Source organism: Trachemys scripta, chromosome 1 (assembly GCF_013100865.1).
Source record: "Trachemys scripta elegans isolate TJP31775 chromosome 1, CAS_Tse_1.0, whole genome shotgun sequence".
Lineage (NCBI taxonomy): Eukaryota > Metazoa > Chordata > Testudines > Emydidae > Trachemys > Trachemys scripta.
Window position 1 is genome coordinate 223,997,952 of NC_048298.1, and position 27,480 is coordinate 224,025,431.

Consider the following 27,480-nt stretch of genomic DNA (forward strand, 5'->3'; position numbering starts at 1 on the left):
GGCAGCTACTTCTTCCCCCCCACACACACTGTTGGTGGCCGGGGGGCGGGGGAAGGATCAGTGCTTTAACGTCGCTGCCCCCTTTTGCGCCCCCCCATTGGCGGCCCTGTTGGTAGGGACCTGGCAGGGCCGCCGATTGGGTGCGCAAAAGGGACAGCGATATTAAAGCATTACTGTGGCAGTGCTTTAAGCAGAGTTCTTAAAGTGTTGCCTCACCAGTGCTTTAAAGTCAGTGGTACGGGCAGGTACTGGCAGCTACCTTTTACCGGTACACTATACCGGCCTGTACCCCCTTACTTTCACCTCTGGTTGCCACACAAGATACTCACTGGCAAAGGGAGTGCAACCCTCACCAGTTACTCCCCACCCCAAGATACTAAGCACTGGAGAGAGAAGGAGAGTAGCCCAATTTTCCTGCCATTCTGCCTCAATGCCTGTACATTAGGAAGGATAAAAACCTCCCGAAGAGTGGATGTCTCTCTGAAAGATGTGATAGAGCTGAACTAGAAGTCAAAGCTTCAATACGGGAATTATTGGTTAAAGTAATGCAGCAGGTCAGACTAGATCGGGGTGGGCAAACATTTTTGCCTGAGGGCCACAGTGGGTTTCCAAAATTGTATGGAGGGCCGGTTAAACAGGCAGGAGTGGCCCAATCAACACCCCCATCCGACCCTCCCGCTTCTTGCCCCCTGACACCCCCTCTCTCCTGGCACTCCTGCCCCATCCTGTCCCCTGACAGCCCCCCTGGGATTCCTGCCCCATCCACCCCCCCCATCCCCTGACTGCCCCTGGACCCCCCACCCCTGACTGCCCCCTGCTTGCCCCATCCAACCCCTCCTCTCATTCCTGACTGCCCCCCTGGGACCTCTGCCCCATCCAACCACCCCTTCTTCCTGACCACCCCTGGAACCCCTGCCCCTGACTTCCCCCCGCCGTGCCATCCAACCCCCCCTCTTTCCTGACTGCCCCCCTAGGATCCCTGCCCCCATTCAACCTCCCTGTTCCCCACCCTCTGACTGCCCCGCCCCCTGACCACGACCCCTAACTCCCCTGCCCCCTTACCACGCTGCCTGGAGCATCGGTGGTTGGCGGCACTACAGACGCACCACCCAGAGCACCAGGACAGGCAGCCGCGCCACCGTGCAGCACAGAACACCAGGTCAGGCCACGGCTCTGCAGCTGCGCTGCCCCAGGAGCTCACAGTGCCGTTGCCTAGAGCATTGAATATTTGAATATTAAACTCCTTTGCATACTTTTACCCGCAGTATATAAGAGCAATCAAAGAAGATTATGAAATTATAGAGAAAATAAATAATTATTTGTATTAGTCTTCCCCACAGAAGATTATGGTGAAATCCTTACCTCATGGTATTTTATTGTTAGTAGTGAAGGTCTGCTATTGTTGGAGATTGAATTGTCAACAAATGGGCGTTTGGAATAAGTAGAGAAATTAGATTGTAATAAATCACAAAGAGTAGATGGCAGTCATCCAAGCATTCTGGAAGACCCAAGCGATGAAGCTGCTGAGCTGCTAACAAAAATATGTAATTCATCATTAACTTGGAAGCTTTCCAGTGTCTTCTACCTGTCTTATAAAAATGTGCTAATGTTGATCCTGGGAAGTATTATAATCCTGTGAGATTTACTGTAATACCAGAAATAGTAGCTGAGAAAATCATATGGATTATCACTTTACAATCCAGTGCAAGGAAGGCGCAGAGAGGAGGGATAGCTCAGTGGTTTGAGCATTGGCCTGCTAAACCCAGGGTTATAAGTTCAGTCCTTGAGGTGGCCATTTGGGGTTAAAAATCTGTCTAGGGATTGGTCCTGCTTTGAGCAGGGGGTTGGACTAGATGACCTCCTGCGGTCCCTTCCAACCCTGATATTCTATGATATGCAAAGCAGGGATTGAATTGTCATGGAGCCACAATTCAGTCACTGCTTCTCCGCGTTGTTCCATGGGATAGGAAGCTGGGCATAGTTTAACTTTCCTCTCCACATCAGGTCAGCTGTGCTTCCTTGCTCAGCTGTGTGAGAGGGGAAGTAGTAGCCGATCAGCAGCTGTTCTCCCCACCACATCCCGCACAAGATCTGGTGATGCTGTAGACCCCACAAGGAAGTAAGGAGCCTTCTTAGGCCCTCTCAGTCAACTCCATGGGTACACAGCAGGGCTCACTATAGAGTCCTAAACCTAGAATGATGAAGCATCTCCAGTAGGTAAGAACAAATAGCCTGGTTCTGTAATTTATTAACGGAGCCCTGTACATTCTGCAGCACACTGAACCCAAATTCTGCAGGAGAGCCTTGATCTTGCAGTTCTGCTGGTACAGAGCTCTGCAGCAACTGAAATACCCCAAAAAACATTCACATAAAAGAGTTTTTTCCTGAATGAAGTTAATAATGCTATAGATTATGTAAACTATACTATCTGAATGTTTTCCAATGCATTTTAAGATGCTGTGGAATTCTCATCTTATCCAAGAATGCAAGTCTGACACACAGAAGAAATCAGAGGACCTTGATGAAGCATGTTGTGCCACCAATTATATTCGTTTGCACCCACTTTTCATGGTTATTGGGAGACAATGATGTGCTCCAGCTCCTTCCAAGTCTTAGGGCTAGTCTACACTGGCCACGTTAATGTGGCTTGTGTAGTCGCGGCACAGCACTCTAAAAAAACCACCTCCATGAGGTGCGCTGTCTACACTGGTGCTTTACAGCGCTGAAACTTGCTGCACTCAGGGGGGTGGTTTTTTTCACACCCCTGAGCGAGAAAGTTGCAGGGCTGTAAAGTGCCAGTGTAGACAAGCCCTTAGTAACCTCTCTCTAGTGGGAGGTTGTACAACATAAATCATCTGAGGCCCTATCATTCGTGATTAGGGGACTGCATAGATCCTTTCCTTTCCCCTATCAAGACCTGGCACCTACTCATCTGTGTCTCTTTCATACCACACCAGATGGTGGTCAATGTATTTGTGAGTGAACTCAGAGGGACAAAATAGTGAGTTAGGAATGTTTGCAAGTGATCCAACATTATTGAGGGTAGGAAAGAGAGAGAGTTGGGATGCAGAAGAAAACTTCAGGTAATTGGGCAACAGAAGAAAATTAAGTATAGAAAAGTGCAAGGCACTGTGGAGGGAGAATTTAATTTACTGTCATATTATCATGGTTTCTGAATTAGTTGTGACTTCTCAGGATAAAGTTTTAGGCATCATTGTACAACATGAGATCATCTGGTTAATGTATCCTGGCAGTCAGAAAAGGTAAAGATGATGTTTTTGGTATTGGTTTTTTTTCGTATGTGTGACTGAGCTGTATTTGCAATAGATACACTTTGGTTATTACGGTAGCACCTATAGACCCCGAGTGAGACTTGGGTTCCATTGTGTTGGCACTGTACAAACACATCGAGCAGGTGACATGGGGTAGACAGGTGAAGTGACTTGCACAAGCCCATATAATGAGTCAGTGTCAGAACCAGGAATGCAACTCAGGTCTGCTGACTCCTCGATCAGTGCCCTTCCCACTGGACTATGCTGCCTCTCAGCTTATACTTCAGTACAAATAAATAGTTATAATTACAGTATATTAATTTTATGTTCTTTTCAATTTTTTCTTATTAATGTTACATTTAAAGTTTTAGAAGAACAAAGCTTTTTATTGCTTCTTTCCTCTATGGTTACTTTACTTGTTCCCCTTTTCTTCTTCTCTTCCCATCCCTGGCTCTGTTTTTCTGTTACTTTTTACCAGGTCATTCTAGTGCAGTGCCCATTTCTAGTGAGAGGCTTCAAAGGAATTCTTTCTCAGAACAGTACCCCCTAATGTCAGCCATGAATTCAAGCAGTGTAAGTCAGGTCAGTGGAGCAGGAATTCATATGCTGTTTTCTTCTGCCTCTAGTTATTTAATTTTGACGTTATTTTCTTTCTGCTTAGAGGCAAGTGTTCTACTGAGCATTATGGAGTTTCTGAGTAATTCTTCCTTTCAGGACCGTGCATTCTCTGTATTGTCTAGTATCAGCTCGTGATGACAACAGCTTCCATTAAAAATTTAAAGATACTTTCCCTTTGTCCAGACTTCAGCTGATCTCATGATTACAAAAATAGCTGTAGTCAGGTTTACCCAGAAAGGTACAATTTAATTTGGGGAAGATTTAGGCAAGAATGGGCATTTCCCACTTACTAAAATCTATATCTGTATCTATGGCCATAGAATATATTGTTTGTGAAAGGTGCCAGATCAACACTACTGGAAGCTAAAGTCCTTCATCTATTCAAGCAAACAGGTTCATTAATGACAGGAGCCATTCAGGCTCCCACACACTGTCTTGCCACTTTACTTTCAGCTAGCTCTGGAGGAAGACCCACCTATATAGATGACAGAGCAGGGTTTTTTCCCATTTCTATTTAGTCCTTGACCTCTTTGCTGAGGCTGCTGCCAATCAAGCATGCCAGTGGGTTCTGTGATAGAGGTGATTCTGAAAAGTTTACGCTATCTCACAGAACCTTTTAAGAAGTAGGCTCACACCACCAACTCATGTCACGTACAGCTAACAGCCATCAGATAATAATCTTTTTTGGTCACTTCTGTGTTGGGAAAAATTCAAACCAATGACCTAGAAATTTCAAAATCTTTTTATCTTTCCTGTGAGCCAGCCAACCCTCACAAAATGTTTTGTTGCAAAGACTAAACTGAATAGTTTCTGAAATAATTACCCTTCCACATTTTTTCCCTTTCTTTTTGATTACTACTTAGCAACTTTCCAAGAGTCATGTTCTGCCATCAGTGAGGCTACTCAATAGTTCACAGTTGATCTTTTAGTTGTTGTTGAGTGATAGAAGTCTGGCAGGATGGGAAGCCACACATGCTGTAATGCCCTGCAGGTCTAGAACCCAGACTTGCGCAGCTGCCAGGCAGCTGACATCTTTGTACTATCACCTAGCAGCAGCTGTAATCAGCTTGCGCACCACCGCCCATGACCCACTATTGACACAGACCATGGGAGGTCCCACCTCAAGGGGTCTATAGGCAGCAGTCCTATGACTCCTGATTGGCTCCCTGCTCTATATAAACATAAGGGGTGTTCCAGGAGGTGTCCAGGTAGTAGTGTGGATTTCCTGTAGCTGCCACAGCCATTCCTTGCTCAATTCCTGAACTCTTGACTTCGACCTTGGCTTGATTTGGACTTTGACTCTTGGTGTCGACTCTGGCCTGGAACCTGACTATGAAATCCTCTGCTACTCCCTGTCTCAGGTTTGCCCCTACTCTGACCTTTGGTCCTGACTGTATGTGTTGGGATCCTGACACTTGCCCACATTCAGAGCAAACAAAATGGTCTCTCTGGGATTACAACAAAGTAGAACTTGGGGATAGAGCTGGTCAAAAATTTTCCATCTAAATGTTTTTTTATTTTTTTTGATGGAAATGTTCAATTAAATGGAAAATTTCCCACAAAATGCAGTTTTTGTTGAAAGCTTTTGAAATTTTATCAAAAAAGCGGGGATTTTTTAGGCTTGGGGGGGGTCAGTGAAAACCTCAAAAAATGGTGAAAATTAGTTACTTTCAGTGAATTTTTGCAGGAAAAAAAATTTTTTTTATACCAGTGTTGCTCAGGGCAATGGTCTTCACCATCAGGGCAACCATTCACCAGACCCACATGTACATCTTAGTGGGACATGTAGATACTGTCAGAATAGCCATACTGGGTACGACCAATGGTCCGTGTAGCCCAGTATCCTGTCTTCCAATGGTGGCCAGTGCCAGATGTTTCAGAGGGAATCGATAGAACAGAGCAATTATTGAGTGATCCATCCCCTGTCATCCAGTCCAAGCTTCTGGCAGTCAGAGGTTTAGGGACACCGAGAGCATGGAATTGTGTCCTTAACCATCTTGGCTAATAGCCATTGGTGGACCTATCTTCCATGAATTAATCTCATTTCATGAATCAGCAGAGGGTACCAATAAGTCCAGATCAAATATCAAAGCTAGAGTGGGTTGAAATTTTTCAAACAAAACATTTTTTTTTTGTCAAAAAAATTTTAAATTACATTTTTTGGAAGGACTGTTGATATAGTTTAAACTTTTTTGTGAAAAATGTCATGTACTTTAAGAAGAAAATTAAAATATTCTTTGTTATTTTCATTCCTAAGCAATCATCATTTAAAGCAGGCTGCGTCTTATACTTCTTATGAAATGTGGAGCTTGCCAAGCCAATTTGCAGCAGCCTCATCAGCAAAATACAGAGCCCTCAGACCACCATGAAATCTGGTCAGGGGGCAGTCACCACCCCAGTGTAAGCGGTGTATAGTGTACTTGTGGTTACACGCTGCAGTGAAAAGCAGGCCATGTTCACACTGCAGTATGTAGTTACACGCCAAACACTCTGGGAGCTGGGAGGCAGTGGGGAAAGATTTCAGCAGCTCCCTCCGCCAGAGCCTTCCACTGTGGTGAAGAAAGGCTCTGGCAGGGAAGAGGTAGCGGGGAATCCCCCTGCCAAAGTGTTTCCCTGCTGGCCGAGTCTTTTCCTGATGCAGGGAAAGGCTCCAGCAGTGGGGAGCTGGCAGAGCCTTTCCCCACTGTGTCCCTGCCGCTGGAGTCTTTTCCTGTGATGGGGAAGGCTCTGGCATCAGAGAGCTGCCAAAGCCTTTTGCTACTGCCCCTGCCAGAGCCTTTTCCCATTGTTGGAGTCTCTTCCTGAGGCAGGGAGAGACTCCAGCAGTGGGACACTACACTGCTAAAAATAGCATGTAGACAGGGAGGCATGGCTTAGGAGAGTAGTATAGCGCCATGTAGGGTATGTACTTGTGTCTTTACTCTACTCATTTAACCCATGCTAGGGATGCTAGGTGCATATGTACTCTACATGCCATTGAAAGAAGCATGCAGTGTAGATGTACCTTTAGTGTTGTCATAATTGGGCCTACAAATTTACCCTAATTGTAAGCGCAATTGTAAAAAGTACATGAAAGTTCATAAGATGTTATAACAACTTGTAATTACAGATGATGAAAAGTAGGTCAAGTTGCTTTCAGTAATGAATGTTTTAAACAGGTGCAAGAGAATCAGAGAGACTAAATTAGTCTGAAAAAAAGGCCACACTGCTATAATTCAAGGACTATGTTGAAATCATTCTTGGTAAAAATAGAAGGTAAAAAATCAGAAACCAATGAACCAAAATTGGTGTGCTGGATATTAGGCCAAATTGGTGGACAAAGTAATGGGGGGATGGACTATTCCATGCATCACTCCCTTTGTGGGCTCTTAACGAAAGAGACTTTGGGAGGACAAGAAAAGAAGAACAGCAGAGGTTACTGGAGCAAGCTTCATCATCATGACTTGCACCCCCACTGTTTCATTATAATCCTAAGAGATGTCTTGACTAACCCGGGTCAGAGAGAGGGATTCAGATGACATTGCCATCCCTATCAGCTCCAGATCAATCCCAAACACCATCTGAGATGAAATGGGATTGGAGTTGAACAACAGCTCCAGCTCATGTAAACTCATTACTTCTCTTTTATCCAAAAGGACAATTATTACCATTTAAGACACTTGTCAAACAGAAAGGGAACAAGGGATGTTATTAAAATGAAAGCTGTACTTTATACTTTACATTTCAAATCCTTTACCTATTTTTTCTTCTTTTCTGTATCTTGAATAAAGGGTTAAAAGGATTTTTAGAATGTTTGTGCCATGGTACCAAAGAGGCTGAGATCTCTGTATACCAAACCTTGGTTACCACTTTTTAATGTTGGACAGTGATTGGGTTATGCTAAAACCTTTTGCCCATTTATTCTGTCTAAATCAGTGTCTCCCAACCTTTACAGATTACTGTACCCCTTTCAAGAGTCTCATTTGTCTTGTCTACCCCCAAGTTTCCTCACTTAAAAACGTACAAAATCAGATCTAAAAATACAAGTGTCACAGCACACTATTACTGAAAAATTGCTTACTTTCTTATTTTTACTGTATGATTATAAAATAAATCAATTGGAATATAAATATTGTACTTATATTTCAGTGTATATTTTTATGTAGCCTGTTGTAAAACTAGGCAAATATCTAGATGAGTTGATGTACCTCCCTGAAAGGCCTCTGAGTACCCCTGGTTGGGAACTACTGATCTAAATTTAATGCATCTAAATTTAATGCAAATTTAATGTATTTCCAAAGAAAAATGATAATATTCTTGGCTGACCTCTTGGGGCAGTGGCTCGTCAAACTGGCCTGTACTTGGAAGGGATCACATTCTTCCCACTGCTCCAGATGGCAAATTCTGTCACTGTGTTTATTCCAAAGTAAGAACAAGGAAGGCAAGAGGGATGATTAAACATTTTTGTCTACCCACTGGTTGCTGTCTTAGGCTCTCCATTCCCCCCTCGGCTGGCCAAAGATACATCTTTATACCCTGATACAAACTAGCATTGCCTTTGACATAGTTACTGCTCCCCTGACATGGCTACTTATTACCTTGTACATGTTGGTTTGATTAAAACATTTTTATTTTGTTATTCTGACCTTATCTTTTAGGAGGGGTTAGTATGTTTCTCTTATCCTTGGGGAATGTTATCAGAATGTTCTGGTACCACTTGATATCGGGATGTGTTTGTGCAAGTACTTTGTGCTTAGCACTTTTTAGGAATGTGTATTTCTGCAATATCAGCCCTGTTCTTGCCAGATTGTGTGAACAGGTTCTGCCTTATACCAGGCCTCTGCTACGACGTCTTATGTCTTAGGCTCTCTTTCTATTTCATTTGCTAGCTGCAGTAGCTTCATAAATAAGCAGCTATCTTTCCCACTGCCGACTGACTGTGATGTTCATGCACAGAAATGTGGAATGGCCACATGTATATGCCATGTATGCAGTAAACATGGCATAACCTAATGAAAGAGAGAGGAAAGATGGTCCCATGATTAGGGCACTAGCCCGGGGCTTGGGAGACTGTGATGCAATTATCTGTGCTCCAGCACAGGCTTCCCGTGTAACGTTGGGCAAGTTGCATACTCTCTCTGTGTTTTAATTCCCCATTTGTAAAACAGGGATGATAGTACTGTCCTACCTCCTCACTCACTCATGCCCGTCACCCCAATCGGGGTATGGGCCGCCAACCACAGATCTCCAGAGTCCTCTATCCTGGGCCATTTGCTCTAGCTGGTTCCAGGTATAGTCCATTTTTATGCTATCAGCCTGAAGGTCGCGTCACCAAGTGTTTCTTGGATGGCCTCTTTTCCACTTGCCTTGGGGGTTCCACCGCAATGCCTGTCTAGTGATGTTGGTTGGCTGCTTGCGTAGTGTGTGTCCTATCCAGCCCCACATTCTCCTTCTAATTTCTTCCTCTGCTGGAAGTTGACGGGTCCTCTCCAAGAGGTAGATGTTGCTGATGGTGTCTGGCCAGCGGATCTGGAGACTCCTTCTAAGGCAACTATTTATGAAGGTCTGGATCTTCCTGGTCATTGTTTTAGTTGTTCCAGGTTTCAGCTCCATACAATAAGACTGATTTCACATTGGAGTTGAACAGTCTAATCTTTGTTGCCAAAGACAGCTCTCTGGAGCTCCAGATGTTCTTGAGCTGTAAGAAAGCTGCTCTTGCCTTACCGATCCTTGCTTTGATGTCTGCGTCTGTGCCACCCTGTTGGTCGATGTTGCTGCCTAGGTAGGTGAAGGACTGCACTTCTTCCAGAGGGCTTCCATTCAGTGTGACTGGGTCATTACTGATGGAATTAATCTTGAGGATCTTGGTCTTGTCCTTGTGGATGTTGAGGCCAACCTGTGATGACGTGGCTGCCACTACGTTAGTCTTCTCTTGCATCTGCTGTTTGCTATGCGAAAGGAGTGCAAGGTCGTCAGCAAAGTCCAGGTCATCAAGCTGGGTCCACAATGTCCACTGGATTCCGTTCTTGCGCTTATAAGTGGATGTCTTCATAATCCAATCAATGACAAGGAGAAAGAAATGGTGACAACAAACATCCTTGTCTGACTCCGGTTCACACCTGGAAGCTGTTTGTAAGCTGCCCTCCATGGATCACTCTACAATGTATGCCGTCATATAAGTTCTTAATCAAATTAACCACCTTTGCTGGGATGCCATAGTGCCGAAGGAGCTTCCAGAGAGTCTCTCGATCCACGCTATCGAATGCTTTCTCATAGTCAACAAAGTTGATGTACAACGAGGAGTTCCATTCCATAGACTGCTCGACTATGATGTGGAGCGTTGCTATCTGGTCCGTGCATGATCTATTTTGCTGGAAACCTGCCTGCTCATCTCATAGCTGTGGATTGACAGCTCCTACCTCCTAGGGGTGTGTTTTCAGGTTAAATACATAAAGATGCAGTCATGGGGGACCAAGAGAGCTAGCCTGATAGTCTTTTTCCTACTTGGACTGGCTAAGAACATTCTTTTGTCATTGTCTTAGAGAAATAAATGCTCCCTTGGGCAGGGAGAAGGGGAAGAAAATTGAAGACCTCCTTCCTCCCCCAAAGTTAGACTCCAGATCTTCTAGGTTACAGTAATTAGGTTGGATATTTGCGTATCAGTTCCACAGTACTTCTGCTTACTAGACTGGAATGAAGGGCATTCCGAGTATAGCAACATGTATGTATATCTGTGGCTTAGTTAATGGGGAGGAAACTAGGTTAAAATGTTTTATGGTTGCAACACTGTTCTGTCTTTTTATGTACAATAACCTCTTAAGGAAGAGGGAGAGAGAGTAGATAGCCCCTTTTCTGCTTTAAACTAAGGTACAAATGCGTGGAGAAGCTTGATTTTTTTTCCCCGTGTGATTCAGTTATATAAGAAACATAACACACATCCAGAAAGACCAGACCTCTTTCTGGTTTTTACACCCTCTGTATGGAATTATTCTTTTTTAACCTTGTGAACTTTTTAATGCAGTATCTAAAATCTGCTGTTAAACAACCTAGAAGTCCCTGCATTCCTACCCCAAATGATATATTCTCGTTTCTAATGTGTTATAGTTGTAAGGCTATTCCCAATATTTCCAGCCAGGAAAAAAATATATATTGTTGATGAAGTAATCACTTAGCATATTTTTTCTTGAATAAGAAACACTTTCCTAAGACACATTTGTTCAGGTATGGCAGTGTTTTGCACTGACATGTCTTTCTACTCTCAAAAGGTAATTTAAAGGGAAAATAGTCTCTTTGTGTGTCTTGTCAGTGTCAAATCGGGCACAGAAATATTGAACATACTGTACATCCCTTAAGATATCCTTGCCTAGAGTGAAAAAATATTGACTTTTAATCGTTCATTTAAAAATGATTTGACCTCCACAAGAGAGTTTTTGATCTTTGAAGTATTAAGTATAACCATAACCAACCTACTTCTATTAGCTCAGAGATCACAGAACTCCAAGGTGTTTTGCTGGTGATACAGAGCTGTAATACAATAATACCTATACACAGAGAAGATTGCTCTTATCCTGTGGTGTTGAAAGGTTAAACAGTTACACCTTTCTGGATTTCTCCAGTATTGTAAGCTCTTTCCAGGAGATGTAGCCAATGGGAAAACTATCTTGCCATCATATAATGGTTTTCTTATCTTAAAACTGAACACCATCTTGAAGGTGTAAGTGTGAGATTTAGACACAACATTGACTACAGGTCTTATTAAGAGTGAATTATTGTAGCTCTCCAACCTTATTTGCTGTATTTGTCTCTGTAGAGAAACCTCTTTTCAGCATACTAGAAAAGATTTGTTTGGGTGCTCCTTTGAAAAGAATATATTCATGTTTTCAGTTCCATTACCAGCCAGTTTGTCTTAACTAAACAAGCAGACCTGCTACATTTAAGGATATAATTTTGTGTGGTTTTAAAAAATCAAGAACATGGGGCAATGAATTACACCTACAAGAGGATCTATCTAATTCACACTTCAGTAAAGCCTCCTTCTTTGTAGTAACATCCAAGACAAAAGAATAGAAGCATCATCAATGGCAACAATGGAATTTATATGGCCAAGCCTTGAGAAATGTGTGAGCACTGTGACGTCACTAGCATTGACCCCATTCCTGCATCTGGCAATTCATAAAGCTCACTAATCTGCATGGGAGCTCCCTCATCTAAAAGAAGTTCTGATGTGCTAATGTAGTGAATACTACAGCTAAGCTTGTAATTAAGTTGTCCATTGTAAACTCCCATTTGCACACATTCATAATTTTCTGAAAAATTCACCTTTTTAGCTAACTTCCCCTCTTCAGTCTCTGTCCAAAAGTGAATGCTTCTGGGAAGTTTGGGCCCTTTCTTTTTGAGTTAGGTGGGGTGCCCCATCTCAAAAAAGGTATATTGGAATTAGAAAAGGTTCAGAAAAGGGAATCAAAAATGATTAGGAGTATGGAACAGGTTCCATATGAGGAGAGATTAATAAGACTGAGATTTTTCAGCTTGGAAAAGAGATTATTAAGGGGGGATATGAGAGGTCTGTAAAATCATGACAGAGAAATTAAATAAGGAAGTGTTATTTACGCCTTTTCATAACACAAGAACTAGGGGTCACCAAATGAAATTAATAGGCAGCAGGTTTAAAACAAATAAAAGGAAGTATTTTTTTCACACAACGCATCGTCAACCTGTGCAACTCTTTGCCAGAGGATATTGTGAAGGCCAAGACTATAACAAGGTTCAAAAAAGAACTAAAGTTCCTTCAGGATAGGTCCATCAATGGCTATTAGCCAGGATGAGCAGGGATGTTTGTCAGAAGCTGGGAATGGGTGACAGGGGATGGATCATTTGATGATTACCTGTTCTGTTCATTCCCTCTGGGGCACCTGGTAATGGCCACTGTCGGAAGACAGGATGCTGGGCTAGGTGGACCTTTGGACTGACCCAGTATGGCCATTCTTATGTTTTTTATGAAGGGACATCACTTTATTTTTTTTAAAAATCCTAACACTTTTTGCGGGAGGAAGGGACTATGGAGCAGGGATACAAAAAAGATGGCTGAAGTTGAAATCTGGTATGTAAATTGCCTTAATTGGGGACTAGAGGCTTTGCTAGCTTTGCAGAAAAAGTAGATTTGATTTAGTAAGTGCAGGCATACTTGCAAACGGCACATTGTGCATACAGAAAACACAAATTCTGTAAGTCTTAGGGGTGAACACTTTGTGAGAAGAGCTGGGTGCGTAATTTGGAGTATGTGCACTTTTCATAAAAGGTTCTGAAGTCCTGAGTGTTATTTTTTAAACCGGGCCCTCTTGCTCTCTGCCCAGCTCTCTTGTTCCTGCACATATCTCTGTTTTTTTAGAAATCTTGATCAATAGAATATGTATATGATTCAAAGGGTAAGTCTATACTTGAGCTGTAGGTGTAATTTCCAGCCTGTGTAGACATACTTGCACTAACTCTGATCGAGCTAGCATGCTAAAAGTAGAAGTGCCAGCGGCAAGACCAGCTAGCCGCTCTGAGTATGTGCCTATGATTTCAGACAGGATCATGCTAGGGCAGCTAGCCCACCTGTTTCTTGTGGCACTGCAGCTAAACTATTTGTAGCATTCTAGCTCAATCAGAGCTAGTGCAGGTATGTCTGCCTCCGCTGCAAATTACATCTATAGGGCCAGTGTCGACATATCTAAAATGTCTTAGCTTTTGGCCTTTGCACCCAGAATGCACTGCAAATTGCAACTCTAGAGTTGGGAAATTTAAAAGAGATGATAGAGGTGGTGGTTTGCAAAGTTTGAACTAGAACCTCACCTTATATCATTGGGCTGAGCACCATTGACTCACTGAACTTCAGCAATTTACACCGCTCTAGGATTTGGCCCTGTGTCTGGGTATGCTTGACTGTTATTTGGTCAATCTGGTATTGTGTCAGTCCTAGCTAACTGTGAAGTATATTTTCATTTTGTCCTGCTTCTGCCCTGCTGATTTTTACCATCTTTAATAATATATACTTGTGCTGGGATGCTGATTTTTCCATTCAACCTCTCAAGGGGTAAAGATAAGCTTTAGTTTCCCCACAGGTTTTTAAAACTTTTAGCACATTGTTGGAGAAACCTATAATCACTTTAAATGTTTGATGGGAAGGAACAAAAGAGAATTTCTCATACCTTATTTATCTTCAATTTACAAGAACCTGTTCTTTTAAGGTACCGTACTTAGTTTGAATTTTATGCAGCCATGAGAACAAACTAACAAGAATCAGCAGGGATCACTATTTCTTTTCTTTTGTATTGTATTTGATGGCAAATACCTATGCATTGCTTGGAAAAAGTTTTGCATATAAGTGAAATTCACTCCTCTATTGGGGGAAGAGCCACTACAAGGACAATGTACCACTTATGCCCCACATTAAGCCCCATTTTGCAGGCATAAGTGGAATGTAAGTGATGCATAGAGTAGGTCTTGTGCTGGCCCTCTGCACAAGGGGACGGAATGTCAACTGTGGAGGGGAAAAAAAGCAATTTGCAGCTTGTTAATTATAGGAATGGAAAGTGTCCATATTCACTGTTTCAAAAACCCATTCACCTGGGTCAAGTAGGAAAACTTCCTCAGCTAATAGGGGCAAGGAGATTCCAAGCAGTTTCTTTCTTTCAACAAGAGATTCCCTTTTGACAGAGGAATCCTCAGCTGTTTCATTAGAGCACCTGTAAGTTCCCTTTGTACCATCCCAGTGATGCAAATGGGACTTTTCAAGCCAGATCCAGGTTGTTTCTAACCCTTTTGGTTGTGGAGAAAATTTTCCAAATGTGAACTGATGCATAGCTATCTTCCTGAGTCTTCTAACAGGCAACTCCGGTGCCCCTGCTCCTGCACCTACTTTTGCCAAACCACATCTGCAGAGTGAAACTGTTAAGTCTCTGGTCATTTTCACTCTGGTGCCATTCAGAATCCTGTGGACAGCTGAAAATTTGACAAAGCCTTGTCAATTTCACCCTAAAGCTACAGAAAGGTCAGAAGCAGATCCTAAAGACACCCGGGAAAGACGGTGTCTGGGGAAGGGGCAGAGCTACAGAAAATCTCCTCCTAGTAAGCAAGAGTCTGTCAGGATAGCAGAGACCTCCCACACCTTTCACTGCAGCAGGGACCTGAATATAAGGAAAGCAGTGGACATACCCATCAACCAGGAGGCTCTGGAATGTGGGGAGGGGACAGAGAGCTCCGGCTTTCCAGCAGCCTTAGGAGTGAGCTTCAAATGTAACAATCATCTAATACTCATAGGCTGTTATAACTAATCAGGGAAAAACTCCCTCCCTAGAGGAACCCTTCTCCATTGCAGGCAGCTGAGGCAAGGCTTCTTACCCAGCTTTCTCACCTGGGACTGCCCCTGGTCCTTGCAGGTATCATCCTTCCTCTCATTTTTTGTATCTGCCTCTAGCGAGTAGGTTTAGGCCTCTGGTTAGGTGGTAGCTGCTCAGTTTTTCAAGCCCTGTCCATATTGCGCCTCAAACATATGCAAATATCATACAGCAAGGCAGTGTATTTACATGTGTTTATGAAACACATGCATACTGTACCTGTAATATATACATTTTTGGGGGGAGCTTGTTTCAAATAACACACAATTTGTGGTATAAATAGTTTGAGGCAATCATGCTTGAGTAGTTCTCAGCCTTTATCCGAGCTACTTTTTGCACCACCATTCTGTGATCTGTGCTCTGGAAAGGTGACTGAACTGTGAATCAGTCTGGAAAGTTTGTTATAATGATGTACTATTTTGGCAGTAAGTGGAGCAGTTGCTGGTGATGGAAGTTGAAAGCAGAGCTCTTATTCTAAATTTTGCTTATTTGAGGACCAAGTCTTGCAGTAGAACTGGCTGAATTTGACACACAAGAGGGTCAGTGGACTATGACATTTAATTCTGCTACACTCCTTTTTTATATATATAAATATACTCACCAAGAAGGTTAAGTTATAGGAGGTGAAAATGGGTAAGTCAAGCTGCACTTTAAAAAAAAAAAAAAATCCTTTCAGTTTTAGCCTTTTTATTTTTGTTAAAGTAACTCCTGAAACGTAAATCCTGAGATTTTTTCCCCTTCCCTCTTAGTACAATAAGTCAAAGCTACGTAGTTAAGAAGTGGCACTATAAACTGCTTTTTCAATTGTTTCTTTTGAACAGACAATGTTCAAACAGTTCTGGAAATAAGCATGTGCAAATAATTATCCACCAAGAATTTCTAAATACAGTATTCCTTAAACACCCCCCACAAAAGTAATATTGCAATGAATAGGCTGGAGAATGCCACTATTACTGATCTTAACCAAGGCCTTACAGTATACTGTCTTGGAAAGTTCGCAATTTCTACTTATGCACTTTGGCACCCATGTTATGACATCACAAGGGTGCACTTTGAGATGTGGTGAGTTTGGATTTTCTTCTCTTTTTTTGAACATTACAGAAACCTATTTAAACAGAGAGTTGATCTGTACAAGGATCAACTTTGGTTACTATATTGTTAATGATTTGTAAAAGGGGGGAGAGCAAAGAGTTTCCTTAGGACCATTTAGCTTGAGGTGGGGGAAGTTCAAAGTTCCTTACCTCCCATATAGCATCCAATTGTACTGGATAGAAGTTTGAAGGTGGGTGTGCCACAGATACAGGTGAGATTGTGCTTGCCAGGTTTGTGATGACCATTCTGTCTCCAGCTATGTACATTTTGCAGTTTGTTGTTAGTCATTTTGTTTGATTTTTATGTACAGAAGATTTAAAGCAGACATTGTTATGATGTTGAGGTACAGCCAGTACCTGCTTAAGCAAAATGCGACAATAGAATAAATATATGTTAAAAAATTTGTCACATTGGGCAAAGCAGCAATATCAATAATATCAAACATGCATGTCTAGGTGTGAATAAGCACAGAATGAATTCTGGTTATCTTTTTGCTCCATTATACTCCATTGGTGTGTAATTAGCTAATAACTTTCTGAGTATTGAGTTAGGTGTCCCCAGATTACAGCAAAGTAATAGTCAAATCTTTTTTTTTTTTTTTCATTCTGTGTGAATATTTTAGCTAGCATCTGACAAAGATGTAATTGCTTTGCTTTTAGTAAAGGTATTACCTAGATCAGAGTGTCAGACATACCCACACAGAGGAAAGAAATACAGGCACCTGTGTCATTCTAGAAGTGAATGTCTGTGTGTGAAAGAATAGTAGAAGGAACTGCTGAACGGAATAGTGTTAGAAATGATTATGATGATTCAGCAGCATTAGCTGCTAGTGTTCCTCTTCCTAAATTCCAAATCCTACAGTTCTTGCTCTGATTTTGTTTGAGAATTTGAAAGCCACATGCAAAGCCAAGGACTGATTAGTTTTAAAGACCTATTATGCTAATAAACTTAGAACATAAACAAAATGACACTTGTTAACAATTCTGGGGACATGAATGATTTGAGGCCTAATGGACTGATAAGCTGAAAATGCTAAAAATAATTTTTGCCTAATATTGGTATCTGCTTTAATTTGGAGAAGTATCAACTTTGATTGTATTCCATCAAAGCTAAAGTTTGCTTTCTTTGCCCAGACCTGCTATACATGAAAAACTTCATGAGCTGTTGTTTCTCATTATATTGGTCAAGTAACAAAGCTATTGCAAAGTTAAGGCTTAACTACGCAGTGGGGTGAGCGCACTGACATGCACAAGACTCATGACTGCAGGTTAAGGGCTTTTCTACACGGACCAATAAATGCGCATCACATTAGTGCACTTTAGAAAATACAACTCCTTTAGTGCGCATTACCCCACTCTGTAGAGAAGCCCTTAATCTGCAGGCATTTGTCTCGTCTCTATTGCTAAATGTTGGGTTTGGTTAAAGGGCAGTTAAAAAAAAATATATGGGGATGGTAAATGTGACTATACTTAAAACTACTGAGCTATCCCCTCCCCCCCCCCCCGTTATAATCTGGCAGTATCATTTAGATTCTTAATATGCAATTCTTTAATCTAGTACTCAGGCTAAAAGAACAAACCATAGGAGAAAGGAGATCTGGTTTCTATTCTCTGCTCTGCTACTGATGCACTGCAAGACCGTGGGCAATTCACTTAGGGCCATATTCAGACATTCTCATGTGGAGTAGCACCTTAATCTCCAAAAAGTTCCATTTATTTCAGTAGAACTACTATCAAAGTAAGGTACTACTACACGTGAGTAAGAGTGTCAGCTTCTGGTCCTTAATCTCTCTGCCTTATGAGCAAACTAAGATTAGTGTTCCCTACTTCGTGAGGGTTAGTTTATTCATTTTTGTGACCTGTGTTGAGATCTTTTGACGGAAGGAATTTTAAAATGACGAAGTTACAAAATATCATTATACATTTGCCAAGAAGTGAGCCTGAAGCAAGAAAACAATATTAGTAGTATTGTGGTAACGCCCAGAGGCCCCATTCATGGATCAGAGCCCCATTGTGTTAAATACTTTGTCATTGTCATTATGAATGACTATGAATGGCCGTGTATAGTCATTGGGCCAGGGGAAAAGAGTGAGAATGGCTCTATAGCTTGGTGGTTATTTCACTTTCCGAGAATGTGGAAGACCCAAAATCAAGTTCCTGCTCCAATGACTATTTAATTTTTTATAAAAAGTGAAACAGCTTCAGTAGGAGAGACTGAGGAAAAACCTATGCCAGAATACTCCAAAGCCCAGTGGTTAGCACATTCACCTTTCTCCTCATTAGTTAAGAGGGGGAAATTGAACACCCACATCCCAGGTGGGTACCCTACCCACTGGGCTAAAGGCTACAAGGATGATGGTCGGGGCAAGTGCTACCATTAAGGCAAAATAGGCGGTTGCCTAGGGCGCCAAGATTTGGGGGTGCGAAAAAGTGGTGCCTTTTTTTTTTTTTTTTTTTACAGCATTCCTATGTCCCCTCCCCGAGTGCGTGGTCGCCGCTCCACTTCTCCCGCCTCCCAGGCTTGCAGCGCCAATCAGCTGTTTGGTGCCGCAAACCTGGGAGGGGAGGAGAATTAGAGCGGGGGCGGCGTGCTAGGGGAGGAGACAGAGCAGAGGTGAGCTGGGATGAGGAGCTGCCGCATGGCTCCCTGGGGTGGGGAGCTGCCGCGGGGGGGGGGGGGGCCCCTCGGGGGGGGGGGGGCGCCGGGGGGGGGGGGGGGGGGGCTGCCGAGGGGGGGGGGGGGGCACAAGCTGGAAGTTTCGCCTAGGGCACGAAACTTCCTTGCACCGGCCCTGATGATGATGATCTTTCTTTCCCACCACTCTCAAGCTATTTTGTGAATCTAGTTCCCCTTTGCTTTTGTTAAAATTTTGAATTGGGTCAAAATGAAATGTTTTGTTTCAACATTTCAGAACCGTTACGATTTCTCAGTCTGGTCAAAACGTTCAATGAACTCAATAGTTTTTGGTGTATAGTTTATTCACCAAAAAAATGTTGCTCAGCTCTAGTCACGAGTGCTTTGTGTCTATTGTTATATTGTATTAAAAGGAACTCCTCCTTTCATGGTGCATGCATATCTCCCATGGAAGAGGCGACCATTCTTTTCCTAATTCTCTTCTATTGGGGGGTTAGAGCCGATTGGAGAAATAAAAAGCTACGGTAGATGCAGTATTTTTTGATATTTCTGTTTTGCACATAAAGGAAAGATTGAGATGGTAGTCAATACTGTTCAGAGTTATAACCGTGCATTATTAGTTACTAAGCAACAGGACACAACAGGTAATAATTACCTGGGAGATTACAGCATTGCTCATGTGGCTTTATACAGCAAGAAGGCCAAAGAAGGAATGGCTGTATCCACTTTCAGTGTGCAGTAATCCCCTAGAAATATGTTGTCTGTTGTCTCTTGTCTCATTGCCACTTGCAAATGCAGTATACAAATAAAATCAAGGAAAGCACCCAGATCTAACCATATATAGAGTGTTATTGACAGTAGTCTGACATAATTGACAACCAGTTGGAAACTTCATTTGTGTCTGAAGTTCTATAGCTGTTTGAGATATACCTATCTCATAGAACTGGAAGGGACCTCGAAAGGTCATCAACTCCAGCCCCCTGCCTTCACTAGCAGGACCAAGTACTGATTTTTGCCCCAGATCCCTAAGTGGCCCCCTCAAGAACTGAACTCATAACCTTGGGTTTAGTAGGCCAATGCTCAAACCACTGAGCTATCCCTCCCCCCAGTTTCAAACTGGAAAACTATTCTGCTGTAATGAATTTGAATAAGTGTTATTACTGTTTTTTATGTGGATTGCTGGAGTTCCTAGAGGCCCCAATCAGGGGTTAGGGTTTAGCTGTAATGCTATCATACCCCAAAGAACTCACAGTCTATCTTATGACCATATAAAACATGTGGATTAGATGAATAAGTGGGAAAGGGAACAATGAGGTAACAGTTGTAGTAGGAAGAGAGCCTGAAACATAAGCCCTCATATCAGAGTCCTGGTATGAGGCAGGACCTGCTCACAAAATCTGGCAAGAACAGGGCTGATATTGCAGAAATACACATTCCTGAGAAGTGCTAAGCACAGAGTACTTACGCAAACACATCCCAATATCAAGTGGTACCAGAACATCCCGATATCAAGGATGGTACAAAAACATTCCCCCTGGATAACAGAAACATACTGATCCCTCCTAAAAGATAAGGTCAGGATAACAGTAAGTAATAAAAATGTTTTAATTAAACCAACATGTGCCAGGTAATAGCTAGCCAGGTCAAGGGGCAGTAACTAATTATGTCAAAGGGTACAAACGTAACTTGTTTGCATCAGGGTATAAAGATGTATCTCAGGGGGAATGTCTCTGTCCTGCCAAGGGGGGAATGGAAAGTCCCACCATTCACTGAGCTGCGTCCATTGTCACGGGCTTACATGTCTTAGTATCCTCGTAGCGTCTACAATGTGCTATTACCGTGTTTTGTCAACAATAAATCTGGCCTGGCGCCTTTGCACCTTAGTGGATCTTGTGGTCATTGGGCAGTTCGTTTGAGGTCTGCTGTGCTGTGCTGTCTGTCTGCGCAGAGCTGGAACAGCACACAGAGAGAACACACACACAACTGAACATCTGACCAAACTGGTGACCCACATGTACAAGGTAATAACTAAACACACGCACGCAGCCGAACATCTAACCACAACAGTAAAGCTGAGTATGTTACAGTACAATAAATAGTAATCTCAAATCACCAAGTGGCTAGCTTAATAGTCCTGTGTCATTGGCACAAATTGGCGTTTTATGTGTAAGAAACCAAAAGAGAGAAGAAACATCATATACTAGTCTACAGAGTGTAGTTGAACTCCCCCTCTCCGTGTTTGTCAGTCTACATTTTTAAAAATGGCATGCAGTTTTCATAGCTCTTCTAATGGGAGCCTGCAAAAAAGGGAGGTTGCACTTTTTTTTTTTGCCTCCTTTTGATGTATAAAAAACATCTGAAAGTTTTGCTTTAAAAATAAAATGAATAAATAAATAAAAGTTTGATGGGTGAGCGGCAAGGGGGGAGCAGAGTTATTAGTTTTTCACATAAGACATCCAGGTCTCGTCTGCCCTGTAATATTCTAGACAAGAGAACTAGTGACATCAAAAAAGTCAAGAGAGTGGGAGTTGAACAACCGAAAGGGGAAGCAATTTTTAATCAGACTGTCTAAAACACATGGGAAGATTTTGGTTCTTTTATGTTTGAATGTTTATTCATTTTGTTGACAACTATTTAATTACTGATTAACAGTGGATAAAAGACATTTTTGTTAAAGATTCAACTCTCTTTCAATTAAGGTATGATATTTCACAATAAATATGCTCTGAACAATTCAACAGATACTCTAGCAAAACAAGGGAAGACCATACTTGACATTCCTAGTATTTGGAAGGTGAAAAACCAAGAACTTGAAAAACAAAAGCTGAAAGAAGGGGAAAAACCTAAACAAATACTTTGCCTCGGTTTTGAATGAGTCTAATGAAGAACTTAGAGGTAGTGGTAGTGTGGCTATGGGTAATAAGGATATGGAAGTAGAAATTATCACAGGCAAGGTAGAAGTTAAGCTCAAACAGTTTAAAGGGACTAAATCACAGGGCCTGGATAATCTCCATCCAATAATATTAAAGGAAGTGGCACATGAAATTGCAAGTCCAATAGCAAGGAATCTGTAAACTCGGGGGTCGTACCCTTTGACAAGAGAATTGCTGATATAGTTCCTAATTTTAAGAAAAGGAAAAAAAGTGATCCAGGAGACTACAGGCCTGTTAGTTTGATTTCAGTTGTATGCAAAGTCTTGGAACAAATTTTGAAAGAGAAAGCAGTTCAGTAAATAGAGGTGAATAGTGAGTCGGATAAAATACAACATGGTTTTACAAAAGGTAGATCTTGCCAGACCAACCTGATCTCCTTCTTTGAGAAGATAACTTATTTTTTTAGACAAAGGAAACACAGTAGATCTAATCTACCTAGATTTCAGTAAGACATTTGATACAGTTTCACATGGGAAATTATTAGTTAAATTGGAGAAGATGGGGATTAATATGGGAATTGAAAGGTAGATAAGGAACTGGTTAAAGGGGAGACCATAATGTGTCATACTGAAAGGTGAACTGTGAGACTGTTACTAGTGGAGTTCCTCAGGGATCGGTCTTGGGGCTAACCTCGTTTAACATTTTTATTACTGACCTTGGCACAAAAATTGGGAGTATGCTAAAAGTTTTTGCAGATGACACAAAGGTTGGAGGTATTGCCAATACGGAGTAGGATCAGAATATCATAACAAGAAGATCTGGATGACCTTGTAAACTGGAAAGTATCAGGGGGTAGCCGTGTTAGTCTGTATCTACAAAAACAACAAAGAGTCTGGTGGCACCTTAAAGACTAACAGATAGTTAGTCTTTAAGGTGCCACCAGACTCTTTGTTGTTCTTGTAAACTGGAGTAATACAAATGGGATGAAAATTAATAGTGTAAAGTGCAAGATCAGGCATTTGGGGACTAACAACAAGATTTTTTGCTATAAGCTGGGGATTTATCAGTTGGAAGTGACCGGGGTAGGAGAAAGACCTGTGTATATTTGGTTGATCATAGAATGACTATGAACAGTCAATATAATGCGGCCGAGAAAAAGGCTAATGCTGTCCCAGGATGCATGAGGTGAGGTATTTCTATTAGAGACAGGGAAGTGTTAGTACTGTTTTACAAGGCACTGGTGAGACTGCATCTGGAATAGTGTGTGCATTGCTGGTCTCCCATGTTTAAGAAAGATGAATTAAAATTGGAACAGGTGCAGAGAAGGGCTACTAGGATGACCAAGGAATGGAAAACCTACTTTATGAGAAGAGATTCAAAAAGCTTGGCTTGTTTAGCCTAACCAAAAGAAGGCTGAAGGGAGATACAATTGCTCTCTATAAATACATCAGAGGATAAATATCAGGGAGGGAGAGGAGTTATTTAAGTTAGATTCCAATGTTAACACAAGAACAAATGGATATAAACTGGTCATCAACAAGTTTAGGTTCGAAATTAGGCGAAGGTTTCTCACCATCAAAGGAGTGAAGTTCTGGAACAGTCTTCAAAGGGGAGCAGAGGAGGCAGAAAACCTAACTGACTTCAAGACTGAGCTTGATTAGTTTATGGAGGGGATGGTCTGATGGGACTGCCTACAATGGCATGTAGCCCATTGGTGACTGCCAGTAGCAAAAATCACCAACGATCAGTGATGGGACTAGATGGGAGGGCTCTGAGTTACTACAGAGAATTCTTTTCCAGGCATCTGCCTGGTGGGTCTTGCCCACATGCTCAGGGCCTAACTGATCACAATATTTGGGGTCAGGAAGGAATTTCCCCCCAGCTCAGATTGGCAGAGATCCTGGTTTGTTTTTGTTTTTCTTCCTCTGCAGCACAGGGCATGGGTCTCTTGCAGGTTTAAACTAGGGTAAATGATGGATTCTCTGTAACTTGAAGTCTTTAAACCATGATTTGAGGACTTCAATAACTCAGCCAAAGTTTATGAGTCTATTACATGAGCGTGTGGGTGAGCTTCTGTGCACTGCAATGTGCAGGAAGTCAGACTACATGATCCCGATGGTCCCTTCTGACCTTAAAGTCTCTGAATCTGAGTAAAAGAGAACATTTTTGGCCCTCCTTATACATTAAAAAGAATTTTAAAAGGGCACAGGCCAATTATTTTTTTTAATTCCCTTTCTTTGTAGGTCACACTCAAGCATAATGGGTGGGATTGTGATGTATAAATTTGTATTTTGTTTTATTTCACTGTAAACTGACTTCACTGGGTGTTTTTTCTATGTTTCTTTCCAGTGGAGTTTTTACACTGTGATTTGGCTTCAATGAAGTCCATACGGCAATTTGTGCAACAGTTTAGAGCAAAGAATTGTCCACTCCACGTCTTGGTGAATAATGGTGAGTTCACTTTCACCTTCTCACATGCTTACTGTAAGACTTTGACATATTGGGTTCTTTACAGTGCTTCACATTTCAGATACTTTATTTGAACCAAACAACAAGATAGCAATTGACTCAGTCACTGCTTGCAGCCTTGTCACCACTTCAGTACATTTTAAGAGATATCTCAGTTTGCCAGCTATTTTGATTGTATTACAAGTGTCATGATACTTGTTTTTTGTTTTTTTTTAATTAAAGCCCAAGCTTCTGGAGTCACGGAATTAGAAGAGAATTCCAGCATTCATTTTTTAAAAAGTTTCTAGCCCTCATGGTTGTGGAGAAAAACTGGAAAATGTGACCCTAAAAGTTCAAAAATCCAAAGGCAGATAAAAAACCCAACTTGTGTTTGTTTTTTGTTTGTTTTAATCTCAAGATTTTTGGGGACTGACTCTTGATGTTTTTGAACATTAGAATTAGCCGTTCTAACTATCTAATGTTTTTATAACCATGGTATCTTCAGGATCCAGCCCAGAAAGATTATTTCTTCTGGCATTTTTATTTTAAAAGCCCCCTCTGTACTAAGCACTCTGCTATAAAGGGAACTTTTCATATAAGCTTTTAACTGGAAGCAAATCATCAACAAACCCACGCCCCCTCCCCACTCACTTGGGGCTGTTGTCTAAGCCCTTCAGTGCTCACACACTGTTTTTCCTTTCCCCCCACTTATTTGCCTGAACCGTCTCTCAATGAAGACACAAGGGAGAAAACTGAGAAATCCAAAAGGACCCACCCCCTGCTGAGAGCAAAACAAACTAATAATTTCACCTGCATTACATTAGATGATTTGCTACATGCACTGATGTACTATAGTTGTACAAACTGTAGCTCACGCAATATTAAAATGAAAATTTAGAGTTTTATTCTATGGAGTTAATGTAAATGTGTGCCAAATCTTAACTCCTTAACTCTTCTCTTCTGCAAGTGTCCATAAAGACAACCCTCTCCCCCTGCTGGTCAGCTACAAGAACAAAATTTTGACGGCAATGGATGGGATTCTTAAATTGGAATGGATCTTGGTGTTCTTTTAAGAGAAAAAAAAAACTTCTGGATTTCATAGAGTTGTATGCCAGAAGGGGCCATTAGATCTATTAGATCTATTCAGACCTCTTGATTGAAAGGCTAGCTTCCACCCTTGCTGCAGCCTGTGCAGTAAAAATGAACACCCATACTGTAACTGTCCATTCTTGCCCATCAGAGCAGATAAAAAGCATTATAGGCCCAATTTTTCGAATGTAGATGCCTAAAGTTAATCATCTAAGTAATTATTTAGGCATCTGAATAAAAATGGCCTGATTTTCAGGAGTGTCCAGCTCCCAGTGACATCAGCGGGATTTGTGGATGCTCAGAAATTCTGAATATGAGGCCACTTTTACTCAGATGCTTAAATAATGCACCTAAGTTTGAACATTTGGTCCATAAGCTATGTAATTATTCAACTGATCTGTGGCATATTAATAATAATATCTAGCTCTTCAATAGTGTTTTTCATCAGTAGATCACAAAGCTCGTTACCAAGGAGGTCAGGATCATTAGCTCCTTTTTGTAGGTGGGGAAACTGAGTCACAAGGAGGAAAAGTGACTTGCCCAATGTCACCCAACTAACAGCAGCGAAGCTGGGATTAGAATCTAGATCTTCACAGTCATAGTCCAAAGCACAACCACTAGGCCACATTGATATCTGAGACAAGGTTGACAAAGGAACAATGATGGTAGGGAGAGAAGTAAGAAATACATGCTTGATCTTGTAAATACTACTGAGCATATTGCTCATAACTTTATATAGTTCCATTACTGCCTTGATTTGTCCCATTGAGTTATAGGACAACCAAAAGTACAAAACACTACACTTGGTAATATAATTGTGTTTAAAGGATTAGACCCTAAAAGAGTGGCTTTGGGAAGATGATAGCAAGCATCTGATTTTCAATGCTGTTACATTTTTGCTTTATCACTACATGGGAAACAAGGAGCCTGACTATTACATCAAAGTCCATCATCTTAAAAATGTTATTCTTTGATGGACTTAACGGGATGCGACACCAAAGCCTCTAAGTCCAAAATATAAACTTTAAAGAGGCTTGACATACAGTGTCCTGAACTAGTTTACATTTTCATGACCCCCAAGAAAGGCATTTTATTTAATTCATGCTCAGTTACTGTTGCCCAGATAAATTAGCTCTTTAAGAAAATCCTTTCAGAAGCTGTAATGAAATGGATGGCTTAACTTTGCCTTTTACTAAGGCTATAACAGAATCACAGGAATAATCATCTCCAGAGCCGCTGTAAAGGCTCCCTTCTAATAATTAGGTTAGCCTCTGACAATCACATGGTGAATCACCAAGCTTCCGCTTCTGGGGGCTTGTTTCCTATTCTCTTCAGCATCTGTTTTAGCATCTGTAAATAATCTGGCATTTGGCTGACATTAAAAGGGAAAGTCGGTAGGTTCCAACACAGTGAGCATCTGATCCTTTGACACCAAGAGAGAGGCTCCCAGTGACCTTGGATTAGTGCTGAATGCATAATTATGCCCATAGAGCCATTGAAGCTAATTGATTTTTATTTTCCTTTTTAATTTTGCTTTCCAGTGTCTTCACTGAAAATCCATTCAGTGTGATTTATATTGTGTTTAGGGAACATGATTCATTCATAGATTTTAAGGCAATAAGGGACCAATATGTTCCTAGTCTCTGACCTCTCTCCACCCTCAGACGTTGTTGTTCTTCCACCTCCCATATTCAATCACAAAAATACCAGTCACTAGAACAATGGCATTGCCTGCTGTAATTCTGCTTTGGATTGGTTCTGATTGAATTACAAAGATGCGTGTTTATATGTTTTTTGTTAAAATATTTGATTGTCAAAACACGAACATTTTACATGAATATTAGGCAGTTTGGGGAAAATTAATTTTCTCTAAGGAAACTTTGTTAATGTGCAGATCTAAAATAATCCATTTGTGAAATTGTAGAGTTCTCTATATTGTCAAATATTTTTAGTTTAGCATTGAGAGCCTGATCCTGAAAGCTTTCCCTGCGCAAACCGATGCATATATGGGCTGTGGTGCACTTGTAAGTGTCCAGTGCAATGCCCATTGGAGATAATGAAAAGACTCCAACTGAGCTTTGCATGAGGGCCATAGGA

At 41.6% G+C, this 27,480-nt stretch overlaps 1 protein-coding gene across 1 annotated transcript in view; it reads left to right on the plus strand.

The window, feature by feature from the left end:
• Nucleotides 1-27,480, plus strand: part of DHRSX (dehydrogenase/reductase X-linked) — a 228,468-nt gene that overhangs the window by 128,418 nt on the left and 72,570 nt on the right. The window contains exon 4 of the mRNA XM_034757540.1: nt 24,196-24,297. Within this exon, the coding sequence (XP_034613431.1) occupies nt 24,196-24,297 (102 nt within the window). The remainder of the gene's footprint in view (nt 1-24,195; nt 24,298-27,480) is intronic.